At 44.8% G+C, this 26,578-nt stretch overlaps 1 protein-coding gene across 2 annotated transcripts in view; it reads left to right on the top strand.

The window, feature by feature from the left end:
* The window catches only part of SETBP1 (SET binding protein 1), a 264,896-nt gene that overhangs the window by 110,949 nt on the left and 127,369 nt on the right, over positions 1–26,578 (top strand). Inside the window, exon 4 of one of the 2 annotated variants that reach the window (XM_074931315.1) lies at positions 8,841–8,912. The exons of the other annotated variant lie outside the window; for it this stretch is intronic. Within the exon in view, the coding sequence (XP_074787416.1) occupies positions 8,841–8,912 (72 nt within the window). The remainder of the gene's footprint in view (positions 1–8,840; positions 8,913–26,578) is intronic. 2 annotated transcript variants of the gene reach the window in all.

Below are 26,578 nucleotides of genomic sequence, written 5' to 3'. Positions count from 1 at the left end.
CTTCAGTGAGGAAAGACTATATGTATTTTGCTGTCTAGAAGGCTGTGCCCTTGTTTTGGGAGCCTGCGTAGTATATACACTCTTGGTCACATATTTCCACTGACTTTGTCCACCATTTCTGTTGACTTGCATTGAATTATTCCAGTTTGTATCAGCTAAAAACCTGAGTCTTGGTTTCCAAACTACTTGAATCAGCTGAAGATCATTGCTTGAATAATTAATACATAATAGCAAAGACATGAAAAAAGACTACAAGAAATCATTTAGGAAGAATGTCGTCTGGTCTGTAGCAGCAAAACATTAATTCTTTACTACATGTAGAAGGTATGTGCTTTTAATCTTTCTGAAGTGAATAGTCCAGGGACATAGGATATCTGGCAACATCTTTAAAAACACACTGGCCTGATTCTCATCTGCCTTACACACTGAGCAACATTACTTGAGATATTCTGGTGTAAATCCTGCCAGGGATGAAAACCATCCCTGCAACGGCCCCATTTGTCCGGAGGACTTAAGCAAAACACACCACTTTCATCCCAACAGCACCATCCCTGGGCTTTTTTACCTCAATTACACTCTGGCTTAAGAATAGTGGAGGGCACCTGATCATGTTCAAACTGCTTTCTTTGCTCCTTCTCTGTCAAATTAGGGCTACTGTGGATCAGATGGATTTCAAGATTGGGTGGGGAAACATGACTGTCTTCAAAGACTTTGTTTTGTTTATTGATTCAATAGTATTTACTGACTAATAACCACCCAGGGCTAACAGGCTCATTTGAACTGGGAATGTTGTTATCTATGGGAAGAATAGCCAGCTTACAGATAAGTAGTCTGCTTAAGGTGAGAGAAATCAAGGCTTGTAGTCCTCTCTTAGGGAAACTAGCTTGTTTTTCTGCCAGTTTTCAGGGAGTCTTCTTTTAAAGTTTTCCACAGAATCACAGCACCATTTTTCCTCATTTCCCTCATATGCATGCAGTCATGAGAACCAGGATGGCTTGAAATTAAATAAGCGCAGACCAACCTTCAAGTCAAAGACTTTGCGGTTTTAGGTTTTGCTTGGAACCAGAAGCAGAAGAGCCAAAACACTGCATAAAAGAAGAAGAAGACGAAGAAAAAAAAGCTGTTTTTGTGGTATTTTTGGCATGGGCAACTGCTCTGAGAGATACTGGAAATCATGCAAGAAGGGTCTGTTCTTAAGACATTTCCAGCCCTGCTCTGAAGACTGAGGGCTTTAGATAAGCATCTGCATGTGGGGATCTTTATCCAAAACAAACCACCCAACCTTTTGTAGTTCACCCGTCACTAATAGCGACTTCCCCCTCTGCATCTCTCCCCGTGCACTTTCGCACGCACACAAGTTCTTCAAGTCATCCTAAAAGCTTTTCCTTGCCCATAACATTTTAATTGCTTCTTGAGCAAGATTTTCTCCTCGGTGAAGAAAAAGAACGTGATGAAGTGCCCCGTGCTGCCCAAAGGATTTCCTCTTCTCAACCTCACCACACATATCGGGATTGCTTTCCTCCCCCTTCTCCTTTACCACATCTCTGCGTTTTGCACGACTGTTATCTTTCTTTTCCAGCCTAGAAAAAAACAACATCCCCCACCCTGCCTGGCAGCATGGGTGACAGAGATGGAGAAATCAGTGTCAGCAAGAGTTTAGCCCCGCAGCTGGGACCTGAACTTTCAGCAGCGGAGAACAGCGCTGGGTCACTGCACTAAAGCAAGCCAGATTGATACAAAGTGCTTGCTCACCCTGGGAAGGGAAGCATCAGAAGCCAGTTGATAAAAATCTTAAGGCACCGACTCTTGTGAGCTTACAGTGGTGAAAGCTGAGTTTTTCCGGGGGAAAAATCACTGTAGAGTGTATATTTACTGTTACTGTTACTGTCATAACCCCCAAAACGACACAGTATTTGGATGCTCACTGCACTGGGGGGATACGGTGTAGGGGCACTGTAGATTTTAGAGCTGTTCAAACTGGAGGTGGAGCATGTGGACTCAACGTGCTGTGTACTGTGTGAAGTTTTCAGCTCTGAAGACCTGAACGATCATGTCTGCCAAGAGTTAATGTGCTTAGAAAGAGGATGCTAAAATATTCTTTCCCACTCCAGTTTGCAACTGAGAACTTGTTAGTCTGTAATATCTTTTATTTATAGCGCCTTTCGACTCAAAGAATCTGAAAATGCTTCTATCTGGGAGTCACTTCAATGATACCTCCAGGCAGGGATGCTTCTCTGCAGGAGCCTCCAACTGAGGTTGAGGGTCTGCTTTGCCACAGGCACAGATGAGGGACTCGGTCTGCCTTGCCAAATGCCAGCACTTGGTACTAAAGGCTGGAGGGAAGGGCAGAGGGCAGAAACCCACCCTAAGCCTGAGGAATAGCAAAGGGAGAAGACAGACATGGAAAACATCTGGGAGAGGGGATTCGGATGGACACCAGCTGACTTTGGAAGCAAACACTGGGAGGAACCATTGACAACGCTGGATGGCATCCTTATACCAAGGGCCTGGGACAGTGAAACCACAACTCAGATGAGGGGGTTTGGTGGCCCTACCTGGATATTGCTCCATCCAACCCAGCCAGCCCCAGCCGTGCTGTGGTGGCCTGGAGAAAGCTCCGAGTGACCTTGCACAGGGGACACATCCCAGGCAGAGGTGCTCCTAAGGGCACAGGCCTTAAACCTGAGGCTTGGTTTAAGTATGCAAACTCACACATCCCTTAATGGGTGCTGTCACATCAGGGCATCTGCTTATTTTAAGTCCCCTTCAGCGCCTGCCCATCATCTGCTGCACACGCAGCAGCTGGTGGTGGCCGAAGGACCAGCTCCTCCATGTGGCTCCTGGCAGCTAGAAGGTGTCGTCCAGCCCCCCGCTTTCCTCCTGCGTTATACGTGCAGGCCAGGGAAGCAAAAGTCAGACCAACTGACGGGTTTACGATTCCAGCCTGTGATTTCTGCTTCATCCACAGCCAGGCGAGATTTTGCCAAGATACACATTAGACAGCTGCTCAGGACACTGCTGTTTTGTCTGTACCACCCCGAGCATGCTGTCTGTCTGTCTGTCTCCCAGTCTGTCTCTGCGACCCCACTTTTGAGCCGGTTGCTCTGTTATTCCCCAGGGTGGCCAGAGCGTGTTTGATGAGAACCAGCCTTTTTCTGGCACTTCTGCTGGGCCTCCTGAGGGACTCGTTGCCACAGGGAGCAGAGGCACTGGGCCTGAGACTGTACAGCAAGTGCCCATCTGCTTCACCACCCTCTAACTCCTGTGGCTTCCAAGGAGCCCTGATGTGTCTCAGTGCACAAAGCAGTCCAGCCAGGCTCACAAAAAAATCCCCAGGACTCCAGTGGCTGCTTACGGGGCCATACCCTGCTCTGAATCTCCAGCCTGGCTTGCAGCTTGATGCACTCGTGCCACAAAGCTAAAACCCTCAGTGCATCTTCTCTCCTACCTCCATGTCCTTCCCAAGCCATCCCCAGCATCAGCATTATTATATTTTGTCTCCAAATCTCTTTCCTCCAGGCACCAGACAAGGTGCATTTTACACCACTTTATCTCTGTCATGCACATGCCAGTGTTTCAGACTCTGGTTTGAGTCACATTGCTGGCTGAAAGTTGCCTCTCTCAGGTCCTTTCCATGGAGGACATGCATTTTGTCTCAACCTTTCCCTACCCCCAACGAACTCTGTCTCCTCCCTCCTTCGTGGAAGGGGCTGGGGCTTGCCCATCCTGGTATGCACAAATCACAGAATCACAGAATTGTCTAGGTTGGAAGAGACCTTGAAGATCATCCAGTCCAACCATTAATGTAACATAGACAGTTCCCAACTACACCAGATCCCTCAGCGCTATGTCGACCTGACTCTTAAACCCCTCCAGGGATGGGGACTCCACCACCTCCCTGGGCAGCTGTTCCAAATGTTGCCTGCTTTTACGGCATCTCTCACTCTTTCATTATTCCTCAGAGAAAAGCATACATATGTTGTGTGTACATATGGAGTTTTTTCCTCTTTCTTGGTCCATTGTGTGTTACATCACATATCATTCTCTTTGCTGCTCCTTCTACACGTGCTGCTTTGAATTTGTGGGAGGGAGTCCCTCTATGGACAAGCTAAGAGGGAAAAAGGGAAGAAAAAAAATTATTTATTTTTTTTTAAAGGGGAATAAATATTTGGGAAGAGGGCGTTTAAGAGGAGAGAAAAACAAATCAAACCTGGTGCCAGGCTGGAACCAGCAGCTGGTCGCCAGCACAGCAGGCTGAGAAGTTGTTGGTGGAAGTGCTCAGTGCCATGTTTGGGTTGCTTAAAAAAACACACCCTCCGTCCCTCGTTATTCTGCCTCTGTTTTTCTCCCAGCCCCACAAGGAGGAGGAGGAATTCAGCTGCCAAACGCAAGCTTGCAGGAAGTTTGTATTTACAGCAATGCCAAGGGCTACAAACAGATTATGTCCTGCTCCATGACACGTGTGTGTGTGCACATGCGTGTGCACCCGTGAACACAGCAGCTCGCCTGCGCTTGCTCAGCTGTGAGCTGGATTGGACCTGCCAGGAGTGTTGTGGGTGCAGTGGCTCTCCTCTCCGAGGAGATGCCAGTGCATTGGCAACCATGGCACGATTTTTTTTGCGGATGCGAGGGGAGGAGGTGGGAGGGCTAGGGATGGAGGAGAAAGGGGGGGGATGTAAGGTTGTAACGCTTGGCTGGAAAAATTTAGAGGAGTACAAAGGAGAGAGTGATGAAAAGGGGTGGCGGGGGGCGGGGGGAAGGAGGCTGTGAACTGGCTGCTGTGGAGGTGGGAAGAGATTTATGTTTGCCGAGTGGTTTGGTTCGGAGTGGGCTGGGAGGGTGTGGGGTGCTGCAGGCAAGGCGTGGGGGTGCCATGGGGAGGCTGGCGGCCCCGGCGGCGAAGCGGCGGGGCTTTATTTTCTTCCTTTCTTTCCTCCTCCCTCCGCTGGGCTCTCGGAGGAGAAGGCAAGACAAAAAGCTGAACCGGTGCCAAGAAGGAGCTGCAGCGACTCGAAAATGGCACTCTGCGCCGCACTAATATTTCGAAGCTGGGCTGCGCTGGAGAGCAGCGAAACGTGCTGGGAATGAGAATGGCTGAGGACGCAGGGCCGCTGGCCGGACTCAGCGGTGTTCTCCCTCCTCCCTGCTTCCCTTCGCCTTTTAAATGTGACCCTTGTCTCCCCCATCCACCCCCAGTGATATTTAGGGGTTCTGGTAAAGAGAGGGGACTCTTGCTGAGGACTTGGGGGAGAGAGGGGGCAGAAGCGGGACAGCACGTTGCACCCCGGGGCTGGTGCAGTGTGTCAAACACCTGCAGAATTGTTCTGCTCGTAGCCAGTCTCCAGCCCATACATGTCTGTTACGGTTCTCACTGGAAAGGATTATAAGCAGAGAAGGGGCGAGTGTGCTCATCCCCCTCCTGCCATATCCATATCAGGGAGGGAATTTTATTTTTTTCAGTTTTTTCCTAGAGAAGACTTGATTCCCAGGGAGTTTTCTGATTGTTTTCCTGTTGCCACTCCTTCCCCTCCTCCTCGTTGTCCTCCTCCTCTCCCTGTACCCATAAGGCTGCTCTCGTGGCTCCGTATCCTGATGCAAGGTTACTTGTAGGACACGCGAATCTGCAAGGTGCAGCGTTGCCTGCGTCGGTGATCCCCTCCGCTTCTCATTTGCTGGGGGACAAGCCGCTCCATGGCTCAGCTGAGCGCCTGGTTAATGCAGTGTCGGTGCTTCGGTTGCAAAAACCCCTTCCAGCAAAGCATGCCTGGGTAAAACAAACAAATAATACCATATAGAGCTGAAATTTTGACAGCAGTTCACAAGGTTGATTAATTTGCAAGGGATGGGGTGGAGTTTTGCTGTGGTTTTTGTCTGAAAAGAAAGATTTTGCCCTTTGTAGGTCCCCTTTTCCCTCCATTCACAGGCTAGGAAAAGGTACGTAAAAGTACCTTTTTTTTTTTTTAATGGAGTTTTGATATTTTAAAAAAATTTTTAAAAAATTATAACCAGCATATCATTCTTGTAGTAGTTCAATAGTTGAAGCTGAATGCAAAGTTTTTTACCCCACCACACATATGTTTTTTTTCTGGATCATTCTGGCATTTGGATCTGAATTTTTAGGTTGGCTTTGCAGAAATTAGAAACTGTAGAAAGAGAAAACTTCTGCCTTTGGGTTTGAAAATGGGTCCAGATTCCATTTTAACAGTGGTTTTCGCACTCACACAGCCAGCAGGTCAAGTTCAAGGAGACCTTTCTAAAGCATGGGCAGAGGCTCATTAACTTGCTGCATCTCAGAAGCGTGTGGGTTGTTGGGTTGTTAGCTTGGCCCAGTTTGTAGTCCCAGGCGTGGGATGATCTCTGTGACCTCTCTCTCACCTGAAAACCATGCTCTAGTATATATCCAAAGCACTTCAAACCTCACCTTTGGTTTCAGACATATAGACCTGGTTTTAGAGCACCTAATTCTGCCAAGCAATGACTTCTGGAAATAGTGTGATAAATAGTGGGGAATTTAGGGAGGCTTAAAGGTGTTATCCAGCCTGCTCTCCTCACTCTCTTCTTCTCACAGCTCCTTGCAGATCAATAGCCCTTCCTCTGTGGAGGATCAAAAGCTCAGTCCCAAATTAATGCTACTAGGAGGTGCACTCATTTCTGAGGTGACATTATCAGGTTTTGCAGGATATCTGCAGTGTCTGATCCCTTGCTCTTCCTCAGCTCTCAGCTGTGCCTTCAACCATGTAGTTTCTGCAGCTTGACTCGGGCTCATTCTTCTCCTTTTGTTACAAGTGATGGGTATGTAGTACTTGGCCCAGAAAGCCTTGGAGAGGGTGCAGAAACCATGGCAAATGTCAACAAGAGCCTTGGCCAAGTAACTTGGAGTAATCGCTGTGCCATTGTACCTTCCACCCGATCCTACCTGTTCTTTGTGAATAAAGTACATACATAGAAATGTGTGGGTTTGTATGCATACATGTGCTTGCTGTTTGCTTCTCAGTTGCCTCTTTGGAGTTACAGAGGTGAGTTGTGTGTTTAAGTTACCATTCTCAGCGAGGGCACATAACATTCAGACATTGCCTAAATTTCCCACAAGTCCTTGCTGAGACTTTTGGCTGCAGCTGCACCTCTGTCTCTGGGCACAACCTGCTCTTTTTAACCTGAGGTCCCTGACCATGGGATTCCAACCTACAAAAGCAAATGCCAGGAGTGGGGATTAAAGCCCACATCAAAGTGAACAGAGGAGACCCCAGCGGCTTTCCTAACCCACCATGCACCTGCACAGAGCATGGCTCACTCCTTTAGATGTGGAGCCAGCTTGTGTTTACTATTGATTTAAAACTCTTAATACTTCAGTTACCAAATAACAATTCCCAACACATTCATAAAGAGGATCCAAAAGATACAGACAAATATTAATAGATATCAACAGCATCCATGTGCGCAAAGTAGCATTGTGGTGTTTGTTGTTCAGTAAGGTAAACTGAGGACAGCAAATGAAGAGACCTTCCTAAAGCTTGATATTTCAGAATCTTTCATTTCCTCAATATCTTGACAATGCTCTGCAGTAAGTAAGCTTCTGTAATGGATGTTGTTTGTCTTGAGACTACTTTCCAAGCAGTCGAAGTAAGCTATCTGGGCAGCGTGGCCATACCTCCCAAGGAGCGTTGCAAGGCATTGGCAAGGCAGCTGAAGGTCTTTGTCTTTATTTCTCCCTGTTCCAGAGGTATCTTTGGATGTATTTCCCTGAAACATGGTGTCTCATGAATCTCAAGTTGCTTTCTTCAAATCCTGCATCCTTTTAACACTTTATAATGAGAAACGTTGTCTGCTTGGAGTTATGAGAAGACTTGTGTCTGGAAGGGTTAATCTGGAGGACTCTTCCAAGGCTATCTTCTACTCCACACCTTCCCCACTCCTAGTCTTTTATTTTTTTGGACCAGCAACCTCACATTTCTGTAATCTAAATGTGCAAATGCTTTGCAGTCACGGTCCAGTAGCTGGGTTAATCTCAGACCCCTGGAGTGGCAGATGGCTGATTTGTTGCTGATTCCAGTTACAGAGAATCATGCCACCTATTATCTTTGCACAGGCTGCTGCTTAAAAGGATGCCTTGGGCAAAATCAGTGAAAAGCAAAGCAAAGCAAACATTCTGTGATCTGCATCACCACAGGTGAAAATGTGAAATATTTCACCTTTGTGTGAAGGGCTGGAGAGGTGGACAAAGAGGAGAGGGGAGGTAGGAAGGGGAAAAAGGGGAGAGGAAGATCTCATTTTCGTACCAGAAGTTCAGAAGCACGGGGCAAAGTGGGTTTGCTGCAGTCACGATGTTGAATCACAAGCAGTTACCCTTTTTTAAATGGTTTTGCAATTTGGTAATCCTTGGCTTCAGCTCCCTGCTTTAACTCTTAAACAAAGCAGGAGGATTGGTATCCTGTGGCACCTTCCCGCTCTTCCCAAAAGCCTTTCCAACGCGGGTTGTCAGAGGAATCCATGGCACCACTCCCTGTCATCACGGCTCATTGCGTGCCCTGTGGCTGCTGGGGAAAGCCGTGATGGCCCCGTGATGCCAATATGCTTACCAGGGCTACTTCGAAGGATAAACCTATGCATCTGTGTGTGTTAAGGAGAAGCTTGGGAGACTTTCCAAAACAGAACAGGGCCGAGGGTGGACTCCAGCACTGGGTGCTCAGAGTCCCAGCTGGCAGATGGTGGTGGTCACACAGAAAGGTGTAAGGAAATGGAAAAGGGCAGAGTGAAAGTTTGAATGCTTGTCACCATTTTCTTCACGGTCATTCCCACATTCAAGGTTTTCTTTTTTCTCTTTGCTCTGGGAAACGCCATAGGGTCAGATGAAGAATTTGGGAAGAGAGTGTGGGTTCCCTGTGCAGAGTCCAGTGACGAAATCTGTGAACAAGGTAAGAACAAGGGGTTATGGCTGTGAAGGTTTTTGTTTCTTCCTTTTCCCCTTCAAAACCCATTATTACAGTGTTAAACATGATATTTAGGATGAGTGTAGCACAGAAACTGATACTCCAAGCGCTAAGTGAAAGAATCTAAAAAGATCAGGCCAAATCGGGTTTCTTTTTAATGCATGCTATTATGATGGTTCAGGTTTTAGAATAGTTTGTATTGTATCCAAATGATCTATATGTGAATAATTGTTACCAACCTCCTGACACCAGGACCTAATTAGGAAGTAAGAGCCTTAAATAGGCCATTTGCGTAGTGAGCTTCCATATGTCTCCTTGCGCAATTTATTTGCTTCACTCCATTGAGATATAATGAGAATGAAACTCCTAGAACTGCCTTTGACTCTGAGTCTCTTCTCTTCATCTCCTCTGCAGTTATAACCCACTATTAAGAAGCTAATATCTGTTTCCCTGTGTTCAGAAAGAAGAAACTACTGTACTGCTACTCTTATTGCAGATTGCCCAAGTTTCTCTATCTCCTATTTTCCAATGGAAATAGAATGAGAAATGCCAAAACAACCTGCAGTCTAAGAAAAATGTAATGGTGTCAGAGAAAGCACAAAGAAGGTTAGGGCAGGATGATCTTGAAGGAATACTACCTACCGTATCTATCTCAAAGCCCTTCTGAAAAGCTAATGTTGTGGTATTTCACTCAATGTATAGATGCAATTTGAAGAATTCAATGTATAGATGCAATCTGAAGAGCTCTGTCTTGGTTCTGTTTGGCTTTCTTCCTGCTAGGTTGTGAGGAAGGGGGAAAGGTTGGTACAAGGCTGCAGAGTTTTTTCTTAATTTTTAATATTTAGTTCAGTCTGGAACAATGTGCTCTCTGGGACTCTGTTCATTTTATGTTGCAGAGCTTGTTCTTTAAGTATGGTTTCAGAAGATATCCTTTCTTTCCAAACACCTCTTACATGCATGACTCCATCCTATGCTTCATGTATTCCGCTTCCTTTTTTTTATTCCCATCATCCTGAACTCATCAAAACTTTAGCGTATGATTGAGTGCCATTTTCTATTGGGATGCACTTTAATAAGTTCTCAAGGTTTGGGGTTTTTTTCCCCCCCAAATCAGGGCTTTATTTAGTTTCCCATTGAAAGACAATTCCACTTGCATTGATTTTGTTTATGATAATTCACTTGCATGTTCCCTTCAAGGAATTGTCTTTGCCTTCCATAAGGGAGGTTAGTGCTGGTCCCCTTGCAGTGATAATTATAATCAGACCTGTCAGCTTTCACACAGTTTATGCTTATCACTTGCATTTAGGAGGATTTTTCCTGAAGCCTATTACCAGTGCTGCTTCTTAGGGAAAAATCGTCATCATTTTTTTTACTAATCTTTGATGGCTCTCAGCTTCGAAAGTGTGGAGAGGAGCAAAATGACTGCCAGTTGCAGTGAAAAGAAACAGTTGGTTTTGCTGTAGAGCTCTGCATCTGGAGAGCCAGGGAGCGGGTGGATAGTCTGGGAAATGCTGAGGGGTTTAATTTGGTTGTGACAACGCTTCAGGTGTGAGGGAGACACAAACCAGTGGTTTTTTTTTTTTCCCAATGGTAATGCTCGGAGAAAACAGCTCTACAGACCTGCTAGACAAAGGTTTCAGGTGGCAGGAGGCTGTTGGCAGTGGTGCCCTCTCTCCCTGCTGTTTTGGGCAGCGATCTGTGGTTTTGCCCATGTTGAACCACTCGGAGGAAGTGGCTGTGGTCAGTGCTGGAGGCGGTGGCTGGCATCCAGGGATGGGCGCAGAGCGGGACCGATGGACCTGCTGCCACCAGCACACCGCAGCACAGCTGATGGGTGGTGGTGGGTAGGATGTGGTTCCGTATGTTGTTCATCCCAGAGTGTTTGAAAGTTGTCCACCCTAGCATTATTCACTGCGAAAGGCATAATCCCCTTTACTAGATTCTCCCCCATTTTCACTCCATTATTCCTATTGATATGCTAATAAGCCCCAATTCTTTGGGTTTTGCTTTTTGCTAACTTAAAAAAAAAAAAAAAAAAAGAAAAAGAAAATTTTACCATTTCATTAGTCTAATTGAGTGTCCCTCCTATGTTACCGCCATGCTCTTTGTAACTTAGAGATTTGGGTTTCTTGATTTTGACAGAATTTGAGGGTGGTCAGCACTTTACAGATTTTGTAGCAAAGGCAATTTTTGGGAGAGCGAGAACTCTTAGGTACTCTGCAGTTACGTATTTACAGTGTGAAGGGATATGATTTGCCTTGGTTTTATTTAAATTTTCTGGGAACTAGAGATTTATTTATCAGGTGTCACTCCCTGAAGGAAGATAAATGCCACATAGCAAAGACTTCATCTATTATACAAACAGATTTGAAGGCTTTACTATTGCATTCCTCTGCCTGCTGCATGGAGTAAAAATGCCTTTGGCTGAACGGAGACAGAACGATACTTAGCAGTAGCATCTTATGACCTTTTGATCAGCTGAGATCTCAAGCCATATTAGTGGACAGATTATGATGTGATGGAAAAAGGGCCAGGAATAGCCATTTTATCATGAGATCCTTTCTGTGAATATCCTTCTTTGCTATATTCAGGTGGTTAATCAGTAGGGCCAGGACCATAATTTGAAAACAGGGGAGTGAAATACTGGCACAGGCAATCCAAATATGCTTGGGTCTGCCAACTACAATTGGATATTACAGTTACTCCCTAATTTCCTACTCTCCTGTTTCTGTCAAGGCAGTGGGTGACCTTGCAATATTTCCTATCACTAATAACCCCATTTTGGCAGAAGGATCTGCACAAAATGGACCCTGAATCCTTTAGACCACAGGGGAGCTGCAGTCCCTGAATGCAAGGTATGCACATGGTGAATATGGATATTGACTGAAAAGGGAAACATTCACATGGAAATGTGTCTGTCATTTTTGAGAAAATAACAGTAATGCTTAAACCTGTTTCAGTCCTTTTAGGATAAAAGCGCAGGCTTTAAAAAATACACAGCCCTGATAGTATTTATTTTTTACAGAGCCCAACAGAAATAAGAACAAATTTCAGATTTATTTTGCCTACTTGTCTGTGCAGTATTACTCCTTCAACTTTGCTGTAGGTTTAATTTACACTCTTTTTTATCTTAATGACCAACATGTATCTTCAGCCTCCTTGATAATTGGGCATAAAGGAACGCTCATTTATTGCTGACTCTGCACATCAGTAATGGTTGTGCCGAAGTTTGATCTGGCTGCTGCTGAAGGAAGGAAGGAAGAACAGATGCATGTTTGTGAGTCCAGTGTAAATACATTTGGGTCTATCTGAGCATGAGCACACACCCAGGCAGCCCACGCTGGTTATGGAGTGTGTAGCATAGCCCTCTACACAGTTAGCACTATGTTGTACACGTTTTGCTTCCTCTTGAAGCCAAATGAGCTGCTCATTTTCCCAACGGGAAGAAGGAGGAGAGCTGGCGGTGTGTGAATCCCAAACTGCTGTCAGTGTAGTGGGGATGCTGATGCACCAAGCCTGGAGAACAATAGCTGCCACAGCCCTATGGAAACTCTTTGAAAATGAGAAGGTTATGGAGGTGGAGGAAATGCACAGCAGGACACTGTCTCCTCTTATCTCCCCCAGCCTCTTCAATCAGGTGCCTGCTGGGCTTCCCACTCCTCCTGCCTTTTGCACTAGATCATAGGATCAGAAGGTATTAGATTCTGCTGGCATGAAGTCATCCACCATCCTCCTGGCATTACAGCTTCCTGAGTCAGGGAGCCGCTGTGAAACGTTGAGGCTGTGAGCCCACATGGTGATTTCAGCCGCAGCTGCCAGGGCCACAGAGGTGTCCAAATAGGAGCTGGGAGGAGGCACCAGCTGCCTGACACAAGTCTACACCATCTTTTCTTGGGGAAAAGCAGGCACTGCAAAGGGTGGATGGCAGCTTTGGTGCTGCCTGTTCACCAAGTGCTGTTGCCGAATTACAGCTGGTTCATTAGGATAAGGTGCTCCCTCCCAAGCTCCATCTGCAAACCACAAGTCAGTTCCTGCACGGGTGATGTCCATGGACAAGCATTGCTAGTGTCATGAGAGAAACCATTCAGAAGGGTGGGTTCCTCTGAACGGCCCCCATCTGAGAGTAAGAGCTTCTGATGGCAGCTTTGAAACCTTTCCACTGAGAAGGTTTTGTGGTGTGTGTGGTGAAGAGGGTGTAGATATGAAATGCTTCCTCTGCCTCCCTCCGCTGCCTTGTAGTGTTTGGGTCCCTGTGGGGTGTAGGAGGGTGCCTGGACTTGGCCGACAACATGCCACGATCTTCCCTCTTGATGTGGGATTGCGTTAGTCCTGCTGTGCCTTCTGCCAGATGGTCCCTGCCCTGACATAGGCAACTCTTCTCAAAGTAAAGAGCTTGCATTCAGCTTCTTGTAGCTCAGAGGGACCCATGAAAATAGATTTGCTTCACCTTGGGCAGCTCAGCACAGCAGTTCCTATGGGACATCTTACTGCCTCCAAGGTAGCATGGTTAAGAGCATATGGCAGCTACTTGAGGTGGGATAATTTTTTTTTCTGGTATGCAGCTTGAAGTTGCAGACATTGAAGATGTAGTATCAGGCAGATGACAGTGGCGTGAGACAGGAGAAAGAGGGCAGTGGTTTGTTTATGAAGTTAAGCTGCCCATGTATAGCATCTGTGTCATTTTAAACACATAACATCTGGTTCCAGGCAATTATTCTTAGATTGCAGACAGCAGTAATCTCCAGTTTCTCATTGAGTAAGAGTGACTTCATGAACCAGCAAAAGATTATTGTTATAACCAAATTTAGAGCCATACAATTCCCTTCTTCTGGCTGGAAAGAGATGATCTTGGGCAGGAAAAGGGGAAGAAGGACATATGTCATACTAATGTCTTAGGCTGCATCTGTCTTAAACAAGTTAAGCAGTGTTCAGGGGAGTGTGACTGGGTATACTTAAACTACTAGACCAGTTCTTGGCACACTTTTGGTCCATGACAACTAGCAAGCTCCTAAATCATTCCTAAGCATGGATCAGGGTTCATCCCAGTAAGCTGTTTGCCTTTAGCTGCTGCATTAGGGAAGTTAAGACATGGCTGTGAGCAGAGATACAAACCATTCCGTGCCAGTTGGCCTCAATGTCTGAGAATATTTCTGGGCACATTTAATTTACTAGTGGCTGAAGAGGCTCAGACCCAACTGAGAAACTGGACTCCATCATCCTAAACTCCATTTGTCAGCAGTGGGAGAGGGGAGCCACCATCAGAGGCTGATTCAGCCTCCCTTGGTCCTGACGTCTCCAAATCATAGCTGGTTGCTAAGGCAGCTAAGCCTACAGGGTTCAACATGCTGATAGCAGAAAAAAAAAAGAAGTCTATATTATCCCAGAAAAAGGCTGTGTACAGTACAGGTGCATTTGCTACATATTTACTAGTCGTCTCCCCTGCCTTTCTGAGCTCAGATAAAAAGAGTATTAAGTCATTGAGGTGTTCTTTCCTGCAACAGCAAGTGCCACCCATTATTTTTCTTCACAGAAAAGTATTTCTTTCTCCATCACCACAGGAAGCTTCCTTTTTCAATAGGTTCCAGCCATAAGATTGGTGTTCTATATAATTTCCTTTTAATGGCTTGGTGGTTGATAGTTAAATGTGTCCATAGGAGACAATTGTAGACTTATATATAATAAAACGGCTCATGGAAGCATATAGCATTATGTCTTTCAAATCTAAGTAAACCCTTTGTTTGATAAAGAAAGTCTTATTTTGAGTTCACCCTATCCAAATATATCTCTCTACTTTTTCACACTGAATCAAAAACCTAGGTGAAAAAAATAACTTCGGCTTCACTACTGCAACCAAAGTGTAATGCTTCATTATCTTTTCTTTCACTGAAATCTGTCCATGCACAAGGTGATCCGGTACAATACATGTTTAAGCATATCAAAGAAAACATTTTCCCTTCAAGAATACCTCAAGTGTTTGGTCACAATGAGGGTGAAATTATTTATTGAATTTGGCACATGTTTGGAAACATGACCTTAATCTGCAGGTTTCTGTGAAGAAGGTGTTCTCCCCAGGTACTTCAGTAGGTCAGATAAGTAAATTGTATTTTTGACATGTGAAACATGTTCCATTTTAGACAAAGGAAGTCATATCCTAGTTGTGTCACTGAAACTCAATGCCCTGTGTTGCTTGTTAACAACTGCACATTTATTGTTTGTGTCCCAGTTTGCTATCAAGTGTCAATGCACTGCTACATACCGAATAATCAATAGTTCTGTCAGCTGAGTATGCCCTGGAAATACAATATTACTGTTAATATTGATCCACAGCAGAAATCAAGTCATCAAACTTTGCAGGCATTTCTTGCGAGCACCCTGGCTTTTACTTGCAGAGCAACCAGCTTGAAAATCTCTACAGCGTGCTACCCTCCAGGGACCAATGTTTTCTGCACACCATCCTTTCATGTATAATAATGAGCACGAACATAAACACAAAGGTATCAGGGCACCCGCAATCTGCTGATACAGTGCATATAGTTTCATTTCAGCCTTCTGTGGTTTCTGGGTGCAGCAAACCAGCTGTGAAGAGTGCTGGTAAAATCAAGCTGCATCAGCTCCGGGATCTGCCTTCAATGGTGCAACACAGCAGACTCGCTGACCAAACTAATCCATGTCCTGGTGTGCTCTTCTTCATGGGAAGAGTGAGATGAGCTGTGGATGGATGGCTTGAGACCTCTGTCGGCCTTCTCCAACCATTGTGAGCAACATTGTCAGTGAAGGTTCATGCAGTTTGCTTGCAGAGGTGACTTCAGGCTCAAGTTATCAGTTAGGAAAAAAAAAGTCCTGCAACACTGAGGTGTGCTGGCATCGTTAAAAGCATCTGTTCTTTGCTGTCCTGCTCTCTCCAGGCTGCCAGGTTGCCTTGGGAGGAAGAAAATGTGGTGCTCCCCATTCCCCCATGTGAGTTCACACCCCCTCCTGTGAGTTTGGCGGTTTTTGCCGTATCTGTAATGGCTTTGCAATGAAGCTGTGAATGAAAGTTTGGCAGATTGGTTTTACAATTGTCAGTCTTCCCAGAAGCAGCCCAGAATTTCATTAACTAAGATATAAGCATGATTTCCTATAAGCTCTTTTCAGATTTTACTAGATCCGGATAAATTAAATCAGTACTTTATCTGTGTGCCACCAAAATTAGCTGGCACAGACTCTTCATATAGGAATACTATAGTTCTGGTGTCTTGTATTTGAGCATCAGCTGCAATATAGGGTGCTCCTCTTTCTTTAATAAGTGGCTCTACTTCAATAATAAGAGTACTGGATTGAAAGCAACCTGAATGTGAGCAGAGCATGACTTTAGTGAGAATAAATGAGGAGATGTAGGTATCTGTGAGAAAGGAACGTCTTCATCATGTCACCATGGCTGGGAAAAGGTGCAGGACAATGACAGGAGCATAAAAGCAGGAGACACAGATGGCTGGAAGGAGTTTGTGAGAGCCCCCAACAAGGTGAGGAAGGAAAACGTCTTTCCTTAGACGTGTCTTAGGAAGAAGGAATCAGGAGAAATTGTACCCTCTGCAGTGCCTCATTGCCCTCCTCGGGAGGGTAGCCTCATGTCTGATTCAGTCTTGTCAGGACCCACTGCACTCACAGTATTGTCCGGAAGAGCAACAACTGGCCTTTGGACAGGTATGAATGGAGCAGGCTGGTAGTAATGAAGAGCCCCTTGCACAAATCCCACTAAAACCACCGGGAAGACACCCAGAGGCTCATTTTCTTTAGGTCGCTCCTTTCATAGGAGCCTTCCTTGATGTGTGGCAGGAGAGCAGCACCCCAGCCCTTGTGCCTCCTGACATGGAGCCATCTGAACCTTGAGTGACGCACCCTGATAACATCATCACACACTCAGCTGTCTCGCAGGGTCTGAGGAACTTCCCACAGCATATGGAGGAACATTACTACTGTGGCCAGGGTCCTCCCCTAAGTGGGAGGCGTGTGTGCCACAAGGTGTCTGCCTTGGGGTTTTTTTAGGTGATGTTACCAGCTCAGTTATGTCTTCCAGGTGACCTTTACCCACATCATCACAGGTGCCGTTGCTCCCAAGGAGCAAATTTATCAGCCTTATCCTTCAGCTGAGAGCTTCAGCTTATCTCCTGCATGGCAGGCCATTTAGCACCTGGGAGATGAAGCTCAAGACAATGTCTTGGGAAGTCTGTGTGAGGAACAAGAGAAGTGTATAATCTCCTACTGGGCGGAATCAAGGTCAGGTTTGATGTTGTGCAATGCAAGGCTCTTTTTCTACTGACGTTTCCTAAAACATAACTTCGTATCAAAGATTGCATTTCTACACTCTTTCAAAGGGAATAAAGAGAAATTCAGACACTCAGCCAGGAGCAGGTATGGCTTAGGGTTGCTCAGGGTTGCTACTTTGCAGGAACATAGAGTTAGAGCTGAAGTTGTCATCAGCTGTGGCTGTGTGCTACAGACAAATGGAGGTGATGCCATGGTTACATGCTCTTCAAAACACTTCTTCCTCCAGCAGTATCACCTCTTCTCTGTATAGCCTCCGCAGCTTACTTTAGCTGCGTCAACTGAAACCACAAATGATGTCATAATTTTTCCCCATTGGATAGTGAGTGAATGACCGTTTCTGCCCTTATCTCTTCTTTTAGATAAAATGCCCCAAAATGCCATCATTGAAGTTCAGAGGTCATTGGTGACTTTAAAATCCTCTCCAATTGCCTTGGATCAAAACCAAATGAAATAAAAATCAATGTGAGAGTCAAGAGGCCAAGACACCAAAATGATGTATCCAATGCAAGCAGCTTGCTGGTTTCAGAGTGCTTCTGGCAGCCATCTGCTTGTTTGAATTTGAGGATGTGATGCTTTTAAAAATCAGAGGAAAAAAAAAAACACATGCTCGACCACAGTCTTCAGACATTTTACTTGATAACAGGATTCTCTTTTTTGTGCCTATTTTCTTACAGCCTCAAGAATGTCCTGTTTTGCAGTCATACTGTCAGCAGGTGTTTGTGGTGCTGAAATACCACGATGTGTATTTCTCTAATTAAAAAAAAAAAAAAAAAGTCTTTTCAAAGCCTCAAAACATTTTCTCCTCGCCCCTGTCCATGAATGAGCAACAGAATAGAGTGTGTTATTAAAACTCAATAGCCACTCATTTATTTATGTGGTTAATGACTGGCCCTTTTTATCTAAAAAGATACATTTTTTTGTGCTACTCGTATTTCAACTCTCTGGTCTCAGCCTTGTCCTGTATAACAAAGAAACCAATCCTTTTATGGATGGTGTTAACCGAGACACCAGTGACCGAATCATATTTAAGAACTATCTTCCCCTTTTATTCTCAGAGGTAGTCAGGATCAAAGCAACAAGAGGCCAAAGCTGGAGAGAGAAATTTGAACTGCTGGTGTATCCTTCTTGTGAACAAATAAAGATATTAGAGATTCCCTCACTGCCAATGTCACCCCTTTAATCAGCAGCATGCCCACAGTTAAGAATGGTATTGTGGTAGTCCATAAAAATCCCTGTCATGGTTGGAGCATCATAAAGCAAATATATTATTGTTCTTGGCCCAAAGACTGTATGACATTAAAAGGTGAAAACGGGAGTCGAAGGGTTGGCAGAGGCAGGCAGGCAGCAGTGGGAAAAAGCTTCATGGTGCCTATCAACACAGCCAGCTGTGGCCAGCTGTTACTGGGGCTGGCTGCATCACACTGGGAGAGATTTGCAAGAAGACTGTGGGTAGGAGTGCTGGATGTGTAACAAGAGACTTTCCTTTGCAGGAGAGACAGCCTTGGAGAAGAGATGAAGGTGTATTACCAGAAGTTGTTTACTCTCTTACTTGGCACTTGCTTAGGGAAAACATTCTTTCCGATTTTTTAGGTTGTTTTTTTTTTTTTAAAAAAAAAAAAAATGAATAAGGCATTCATAAGCTAATGAAAGCTACATTTTCATCAATTATAATGGACTTCATTAAATTCTGGGCATTTACCACATCACAATGTTTATCTGCTAGGCAATATTTCCCCATGCTTAATAAAAGGGAATAGCAGGAATACCGCAGCAAATTTAAGCCACTTCTAGCACTCAGTGTCAGGATTTTAATGGCACCCACATTACCTTGGCTTCTTTTTATAGCTTCATCTTGCTTTATGTGACAATACTTGGTTTTTATGTCATGCTTTTCACACATAAATCTCAGCACCTCACAAAGCAGGGAAAGACACTATGCCCATTTCAGAGAATAAAAAAAAAAAAAAAAAAAGTGAGGTGATGCAGTTGTGGACCCAGAGCAGCTCTGTTGGGCGCAGACTTCGATCTTCTTAAATCCCATCTCAGGAGTCCACTGCATCTCCCAACGGGAAGCTTTAGCCCTTACTAGACAGGCTCATATGGGGTGTGAATCAAAGGCTTGCACCGAACTGGAGTGAAGGGAGTGGGCATCTCCTAGTTGGCTTCTTGGCTCTTCTCTGACAGAGTGAAGCACTCAGAAGTCATAACTAGAAGGGAAAATACTCAGCTTGGTAAATAAAACAAATAGCATGAGGCTGCCTGTGCTTTCCTTCCATTTTTATCACTGATCATAGCCTGTTGGCTCTTTCTAGTGAGATTTTCTGTAAGTCCTGTTTGGCATGGGGAAGGAAAGAGCTGATCTCCCTGTGTTGAACTTGCCTGTTGTCTCTGGTGTCAAATTTGCTTTGCAGGCAGCTTGGATTCAGTGTTCTTCTGAAGCTCTGCAGGACTCATCAGGTCCTGTGCTGCTGTCTGGTAGCAGCAGCAGCAATGACTTGGGAGGCACAGAGACGTGAGGGCAACACTGTCATTCCCTGCAAAAGCTAACTGTGACACTGGGTCACCCATAGTTAGTCAGCTGTTTAAAATTACCCTATTCCCCAATCCTGGTCTTCTCGGGGGGGTGGGTTCTAAAATCTCGGGAGCAGGAGCTTAATCCTGAAGTCATCCTACTGGTCTCTGAGCTGGGAATCTGTGGTGTTCCCAAATGGCTTTGCTGTGTTACAGATGGCCACTGGCTAGCCTTACTGCAGACTTTGAGGAGCCGTGCTTCAGTCCAGCCATGCAATGCTGGCTGTTGAAGTGCCTCCACATCCCTTCATACCCTCCAGCGTGTCCTTTGCCATGACACGCCAGGCCATTTCACAGGGAAGGGGTTATTTTCCAAGAAAAACAAGGGGGTTGGTGTCCAGCAGCTCCAGAAACCTCTGGACACCACGCTCCCTTCAGCATTGGGAGTCTCCTGGCGCGGAGCTGCCTTTTATTTGCCACGCCAGAGAGTATGACGGAGAGACTCTCTGGTCTCCCTCCTCCTTGGAAATGAGCTGTAAATCTTAATGGATCATATCCCAGTGAAATCAGACGATGAATGAATCAATCAGGCAGGTTCAGAAATCTTCCCACTGCTTCCAGGGAGAAGGCGTACTCGAAAATGACTCGCTGATAACTGAGGATCCATCCCCCCACGGAGCAGCAGAGCTACTGCCACCACGGTGTTTGCCGTTAAGGCAGCCTGTGGTCATACAGCTCTCGACAGACTAGAGGAGCAGAGACGTGGGCAACAGCACCCCTCCTCCACAGCCTTGTCGGCCCTATGGACCCATCGCCTGTCCAAGGAAAGAGCTTTCTGCTCGTAGACATGGATGTCCTCCAAAGGGCAGATCAAGGCACTAGGACTAGACCAAGGGAGCAGAGGTTACAAAAAAGCAGAATGTGTGTCTCAGCACCAAGCCAAGTTGCTCTTTCTGATGAAAGCTTAAAAAAAGTGCCGATCCCCAGTTTCATATACATCGAGGACCTGGCTGCTCCCTGCAGATTAATGATTTTGTGAGGCTCTTAAAAAGCACTGGGAAGAGACTTCAAAGCCTCTGGCTGAAATTTCCTTGTCCGTGCAGAACTAACCTATGGGGGACAGTTGGTTTTCTGGAAGGGGGCTCAAATCAGAGGATGAAGATGCTTTAACCAAAGGATCTAGCAAGTAGAAGAAGCATTTCCTGAGCACAGACACTGAGATATTATTAACTTTTTATCAAATATTGTGATAAATATGCCAGAGGGCGCTCATGTGAGCATTTATGTGTGAGAGAGAAGGCACTTCCGCTTGCATGGTAACTAAAGCACCAAAACCACCCTGTGGTAACATCACCAGATGCAGTTTTCATCCCTGTGTTTAACTCGCAGTATTTTAGGTGGTGCAAGCACAGGGTTGTTTGGTAGTGCTAGATTTGAACTTGTAAGGAACTGTGGGGACACAGAGGTTGAAATTACTCAAATTCCCAGGTCAGACCTATTTCTCTTCATGCATCTCTCGTGTGTTGCTTAGTTTGTGCAAAGCTTCATCCACCATCTCATGGCCAGTGGACAGAGCCAGGGAAACACAGCCCAAAGTTTCTGTTTGTAGATACAAGCCTGATACACTCCAGAAGGGAGAAAAGAGCAATCAGCTACATGAGAACTGAGCCAATTAAATGTCTGAGTAGCGTTTCAAAAGTGAACATGGGCGGCATCAAAAATTTTCCATCAGCTGTAATAATGCCAATTACTTTGCCAATTGCTGATTCCACTGTGATTTGTTTAGTGCAGTCGTGCTTCGGTCTCTTGCCTGGGCTGATAGGCTTTGTTTATTTGCAGAGCTTCTCTCTCTGTTTTTTTCTCATGCTTTCTCTTTTCTCTGGGCCCGGCTCAGAGCCCAGAATAGCCCTCCTCCCACTGTGCTTTCTTCCAGCCGGGGCACGGTATCGCCAAAGGGTGATGAATTTCTTGGGAGCAAGAGATGCTGCTGTTGTTCCCAACTACTTTATGAATTCAAAGATGATCTTCCCTTTCCCCTTCTGCCACCAAGTTTAAAAAACAAGGAAGGCTTCCAAGAAGCCAAGCAGCTTCTCAAGAAGTGGGCAGCTGGGGTCTGCTGGGGCTGGTGGCTCTGAAGCTGATCACTTTTGTCTCAGGGAGAGAAAGAGGGACCTTGTGTCTCTCCAGATGGCAAAGGACACATGCGCACTCGAAACAAGTCTCCCTGGAAAGTTAGTGGGAGTTTTTCATTACTGTTTACATTCAAGTCCATGAAAATTAATGGGTGTCTGCATAGCCACTTTGCACAAGAGCTGCGATTCTTCTACTGTTAATTGGGGAAGAGGGCTAATCATGGGCATTTAGGGAATGCATCTGCCTGATTGACAACTTGAATGTAAGCTGGTGTGATATCTTCCAGAGATTTTTTAAAGCTGGTTGAATTCCCTTCCCCTGCCACTCAGGTCTGGGCTGAGGGTTGGATGACAGTTCCTCTCTCCTCCTACGTGAGATGCCAAGGGGTGGCTTGACCTCCAAGGTCCCCTAACGTCTTGCCCTCCCTTTTGTCCTCCCATAGCAGCAACTGCCATCTCCAGAGCCCCAGTAATGGTGCATTTTGCACATACCAGCCTTGCTCCCAGCTGCCTTGTAGTTTTGGTGGTGTGTGCTCAGCTTTGCCTCCCAGCTTGTCTTCACTGCCAGCTCCTGGGTGCAGGTGCCTGGAGAGCTCTGCAGGCAGGGAGCAAGAGCAAAGCCATAATAGCACCCTCCTGACTGACACAGGACTGTAAGCACTGTCGAACAGCAGATAGTTCATTCGGGGCTTTCTTGTGTACCTGGTTTACCTTGGCCTTTCGGTCCCAGGCAGCTGGTGGGATGAAGTGACACATCCTCACCGGGGTACGGCAGGACTTGTTTCTAGCCATCCCTGGTCAAAGGAGCCCCCAGAAACACGATCTGCCTCATGAAGTATCAGCTAGAGGTGAGGCTATCAGCTCTCTATTTGTACCCTGCTATCAGTTTCAGCTTTGCAGCTGACAAATATATGTGACACACTTTGCTGCTCAGAGCCCTCCTTGTCACCAGGAATTGTAAAAGATCCTCTGGACATGTTTTCAGCCCTCATAGTTCATATCAGCCACAAATAGACACAGAGCAGACGAGCTGCTGGCTCACGTCAGAGAAATGTGGCAAAGGGAATTTGTGGGGGATTGATTAGTAACCCTAAATTGGGAAAATTAAAACATACTTGGGCTGTAGGAGATGAGCACACTGGGATGTGGTTCTTTTTTCCAGCGGTGTCACACTGCAATGGACCTCATTCCCCATTGCCGGGCAGTTTATGCAGTCCTCCAAACTGCTACAAAATGTGAGTGGGTCTGAAATATTTTCTTACCCAGTCCAATAGTGATATTTTTCATTCACTTTGTATTCGTTGCAACACAGCTGCCATGGACACCAGCTGTAAGCCTTGTTTTCTTTTGGGAAACCAAGACACAATGAAAAATAATTTTTCCAAGTCACAAAGCTAATTTGTGACCAAGTTAAAAATAGATGGGAACATCTCCTGCCTCCTGCCTTACCTGCAGGACAGTTTCACATTCAAAGACTGTTTATGTATGAACATTTGTGGAACAGCTAGTAATTCAGCAGTCACTAAATCCATACTGTATACGGTTAACCCTCACCTAAAACAAACATCTTTAATATTTTGAGGATACACAAAGATTTTCCTTTTCGGAAAGCAGGCAAATCAAGTTCATCTAAGATTGGTATCAATTTTGCTAGCCTTTTTCTACATTGCTCCCCATCCTGTACATACTTACAGAGTACTACTGAGGGATCATAACATACCAATTTGAGTATGTGTTGCAATATAATAACTCATCTGGAGATCCAAAATGGCAAAGGGATTATAAAGCTAGAGGTATCTCTGTTGGTATGGCTGGCTTGGTGTTTATTTTAAGGAAGGACCCATTATCTTGCCATGTTGGAGTGCTGCCCTCAGATCCCCAACACTTCATGCCCTGCATGTAAGGTCAGAGGCAAGCAGGTCTCTCTCCTGGTGTTTAATCTGACTTTTTTACAGGGTCATCTGCTGAGTAATGGCAGTATTCAGCAAAAGAAATAAAGACAAATTTGCCATCAACCTCATTAGGGAAACTTCACTTGGGTTACTAAGTAAAATCCAGTGGGTTCCTGTCTGGACACATTTCTATCCCAGCACAGGGGACACCCAACATTGGTATTTAGTGCAGGTCTCATGCTGAGTACTGCAGACTTTGGTTATGTTAAACCCTAGGAGACTTTGGAGACATTTCTTCTGTGGTCCAAACCAGCAGAATATAGTTTTGTGTAAAAAAAAAATTATGATGGGAGACACCATACGGTAGAGAACAGGCCATGAGAAGATGTGCTGTGTAACTCCAGCTAGTGTGTTGTAGACATTTCTGCATGCATATATCCCCATCCGTAAAATGGGAAGATTAGTAATTCTCTATCTTGCAGAGAGTTAAGAAGCTAAATTAATTACTGTTTGTGAGGCTAATTGAGATTCCCAGATGAGCACTGTTTGGAACATTCTAATTCTTATTATTATTATTTCCATTGAGATTTGGCTCCATGTAATTAGTTTGCTGTATCTGCAAACAGGTATGTTCTCTCAGGCTATTTGGAGGCACAACTCATGGGACTAGCCCATGCAGAACGGTGTGGCATCAAGAAGCGCTGACAATCAGGGCTGAGCCATCTTGTAGCTCTTCTACCTCATCCCAAAACTGCATCCATCTCCTTGTATGGCTGTGCTCTTCAGAAAGTCACATTTCTGCAAGTGCACACAAACAGCTTAAAGAAGTTGGCCCTATTACAAATTTATGCACCATTATAAATTATTATGGTCAATCATAATTGTGTGTGTGCAGTGGAATAAAGCCCAGAGGTGGATTATGTCCAATCCAGGGAGGGAAAAGGTTTTCCAACAGTATTAAGTGTCTCTAGGTTTGGCCATCAATTCTGTTGGGTTTAACGTTAAATTCTCATGCAGTGTGTACCAGTCACATATTGTTTTAGTTTACACTTACAAGTGCTGTTGAACTCAGTAGTTCTGAGTTAGCTTGATATTTCAAAAAAGTCAATAAAAGCTGCAGTTGTCATTACTGAAGATTCACTTGTCAAACACCTCTCCCACTTCAAAGTAGCACAACAGTAGTAGAACAAAAAGACCTAATAAAATTGTGCTGGTTTTAAAACAAAACAACCCTTTAAGATTGTGTAAGAGCTATAGAAAGTATATTGGTTTATTTATGAATGTGGAACTCTGTCTATTCATTACTTCCTGAGTCTGAGTTGGTGTGTTTTGCTTTTCCTTTCCTTTCATAAATAAGCCATAATTGACGTTGAGACATTCAGAGGAGTGAGTTTTAAGGATCTTGAAACACCAGCAACTTTGCCAGAGGTTTCATCTGAAACAAGCTAAGTCAGTAGGAGTTGGAAAGCTTCGCGAAGTAGACGAAAATAATCAAGTCAATGTGTCAGAAAAGGCTGTGCAACTCAGAGTGGAGCTGTGATTGTTTACCTTTCTTGTACATAAAGCCTAGAGGAGATGGGCTCGGTGCTGGGAAACTGGTTTTAAGCCAGCTGAGGTACTTTGCGATGGTCACATCTCTGTTACAGTGGGAATATAGAGGTGTAGGGTTTTCTATTCACTTACCACATCAGTGAAACACTCAGTCTGATACTGTGTCCAATATAATAAATTTTAATGTTGTGATTTTTATGTTCCTGAAATCCTGGAACAGTCCTTCAAAATCCCTATTTGCTATGGGAAAGATATTTGACCTAAAGGTAAGTGGGAGATTCATTTTATACACAATGAATAGGAGGCTACACTCCATTTTTAAGGACATGTTCGTGGACTCTCAGACACCTGAATGTCTTTAAAGATGAGCCACTAAGTCTCTGGAAGACTGAAATGAGCACTGCCATTGGAGTCTCCTTCAGCAGGAAATGTGTGGTTAGAGGGAGGGAGTTAATATAATAAATAGTTATTTAATCTTCTCTATGTCCAGCTTGAACTTGCAAATAATAGAAGCACAGCAAGGGTGCTTTTGCTTGCTAAGTGTTTCACTGGCTTTCCCCATATTAGCTAATATACCACTGGAAAGAACTGAAATTTTAGACCTGCATTTGCAGGATTCCCCAGCGTTGCTATCAGCAACCTCCCAAACCAACCCGTTCAGTTGGTCCTTTGATGTGCAATTAAACCCAGGAAAAAATAGCTTTGTGTAATGTATAAATAGAAAAGAGGAGAGATAAAGGCGGTGTTGAAGTTGCTTGCTGACAGCTTGGCATGTGAATGTTAAAGGTGCGTGCCACTACCTCTGCTTAAGAATGTGTCCTGAAAAATGTCTGCTTCTTCCCAAATTCCAGACCCCCGACAATTAGCACTTTATTTACCTTGCCGCTGCTTTTGTTCACTTGGAAAGCAAATTTTTAAAAAAGAAAAAAAAAAAAAAAAAATCTGTGAGGCTGACTTGATTTCTCTTACTAGCAAAAATGATTTTTTTGTTAAAAGAAAGTGATGGCTGCTTTCTCAAACAGTGCTTTTTTTTAGATTGTTTTAATCTTTATAAAAATAGCATTCTTGCAGGAAGCCATTAGGTTTACCTATTCTTACTGATGAATAGTTGGCATGTGAAATACAGACCTTTTGCAAGTTGGAAAAGTTCAGAGTATGCAGCGTGTTCTTTGAGCATCAGGGATAAGGCTACCCTGGCACATTTGGATTACTCTGACAAAAGGGTGAGATAATCCAAGTGGAAGTTACAGTGTTTGAA

This window comes from Athene noctua, chromosome Z, assembly GCF_965140245.1.
Source record: "Athene noctua chromosome Z, bAthNoc1.hap1.1, whole genome shotgun sequence".
In the NCBI taxonomy this organism is placed as follows: Eukaryota; Metazoa; Chordata; class Aves; order Strigiformes; family Strigidae; genus Athene; species Athene noctua.
Note: the sequence above shows the minus strand (reverse complement) of the source record. Positions and strands in the feature narration are given on the sequence as shown.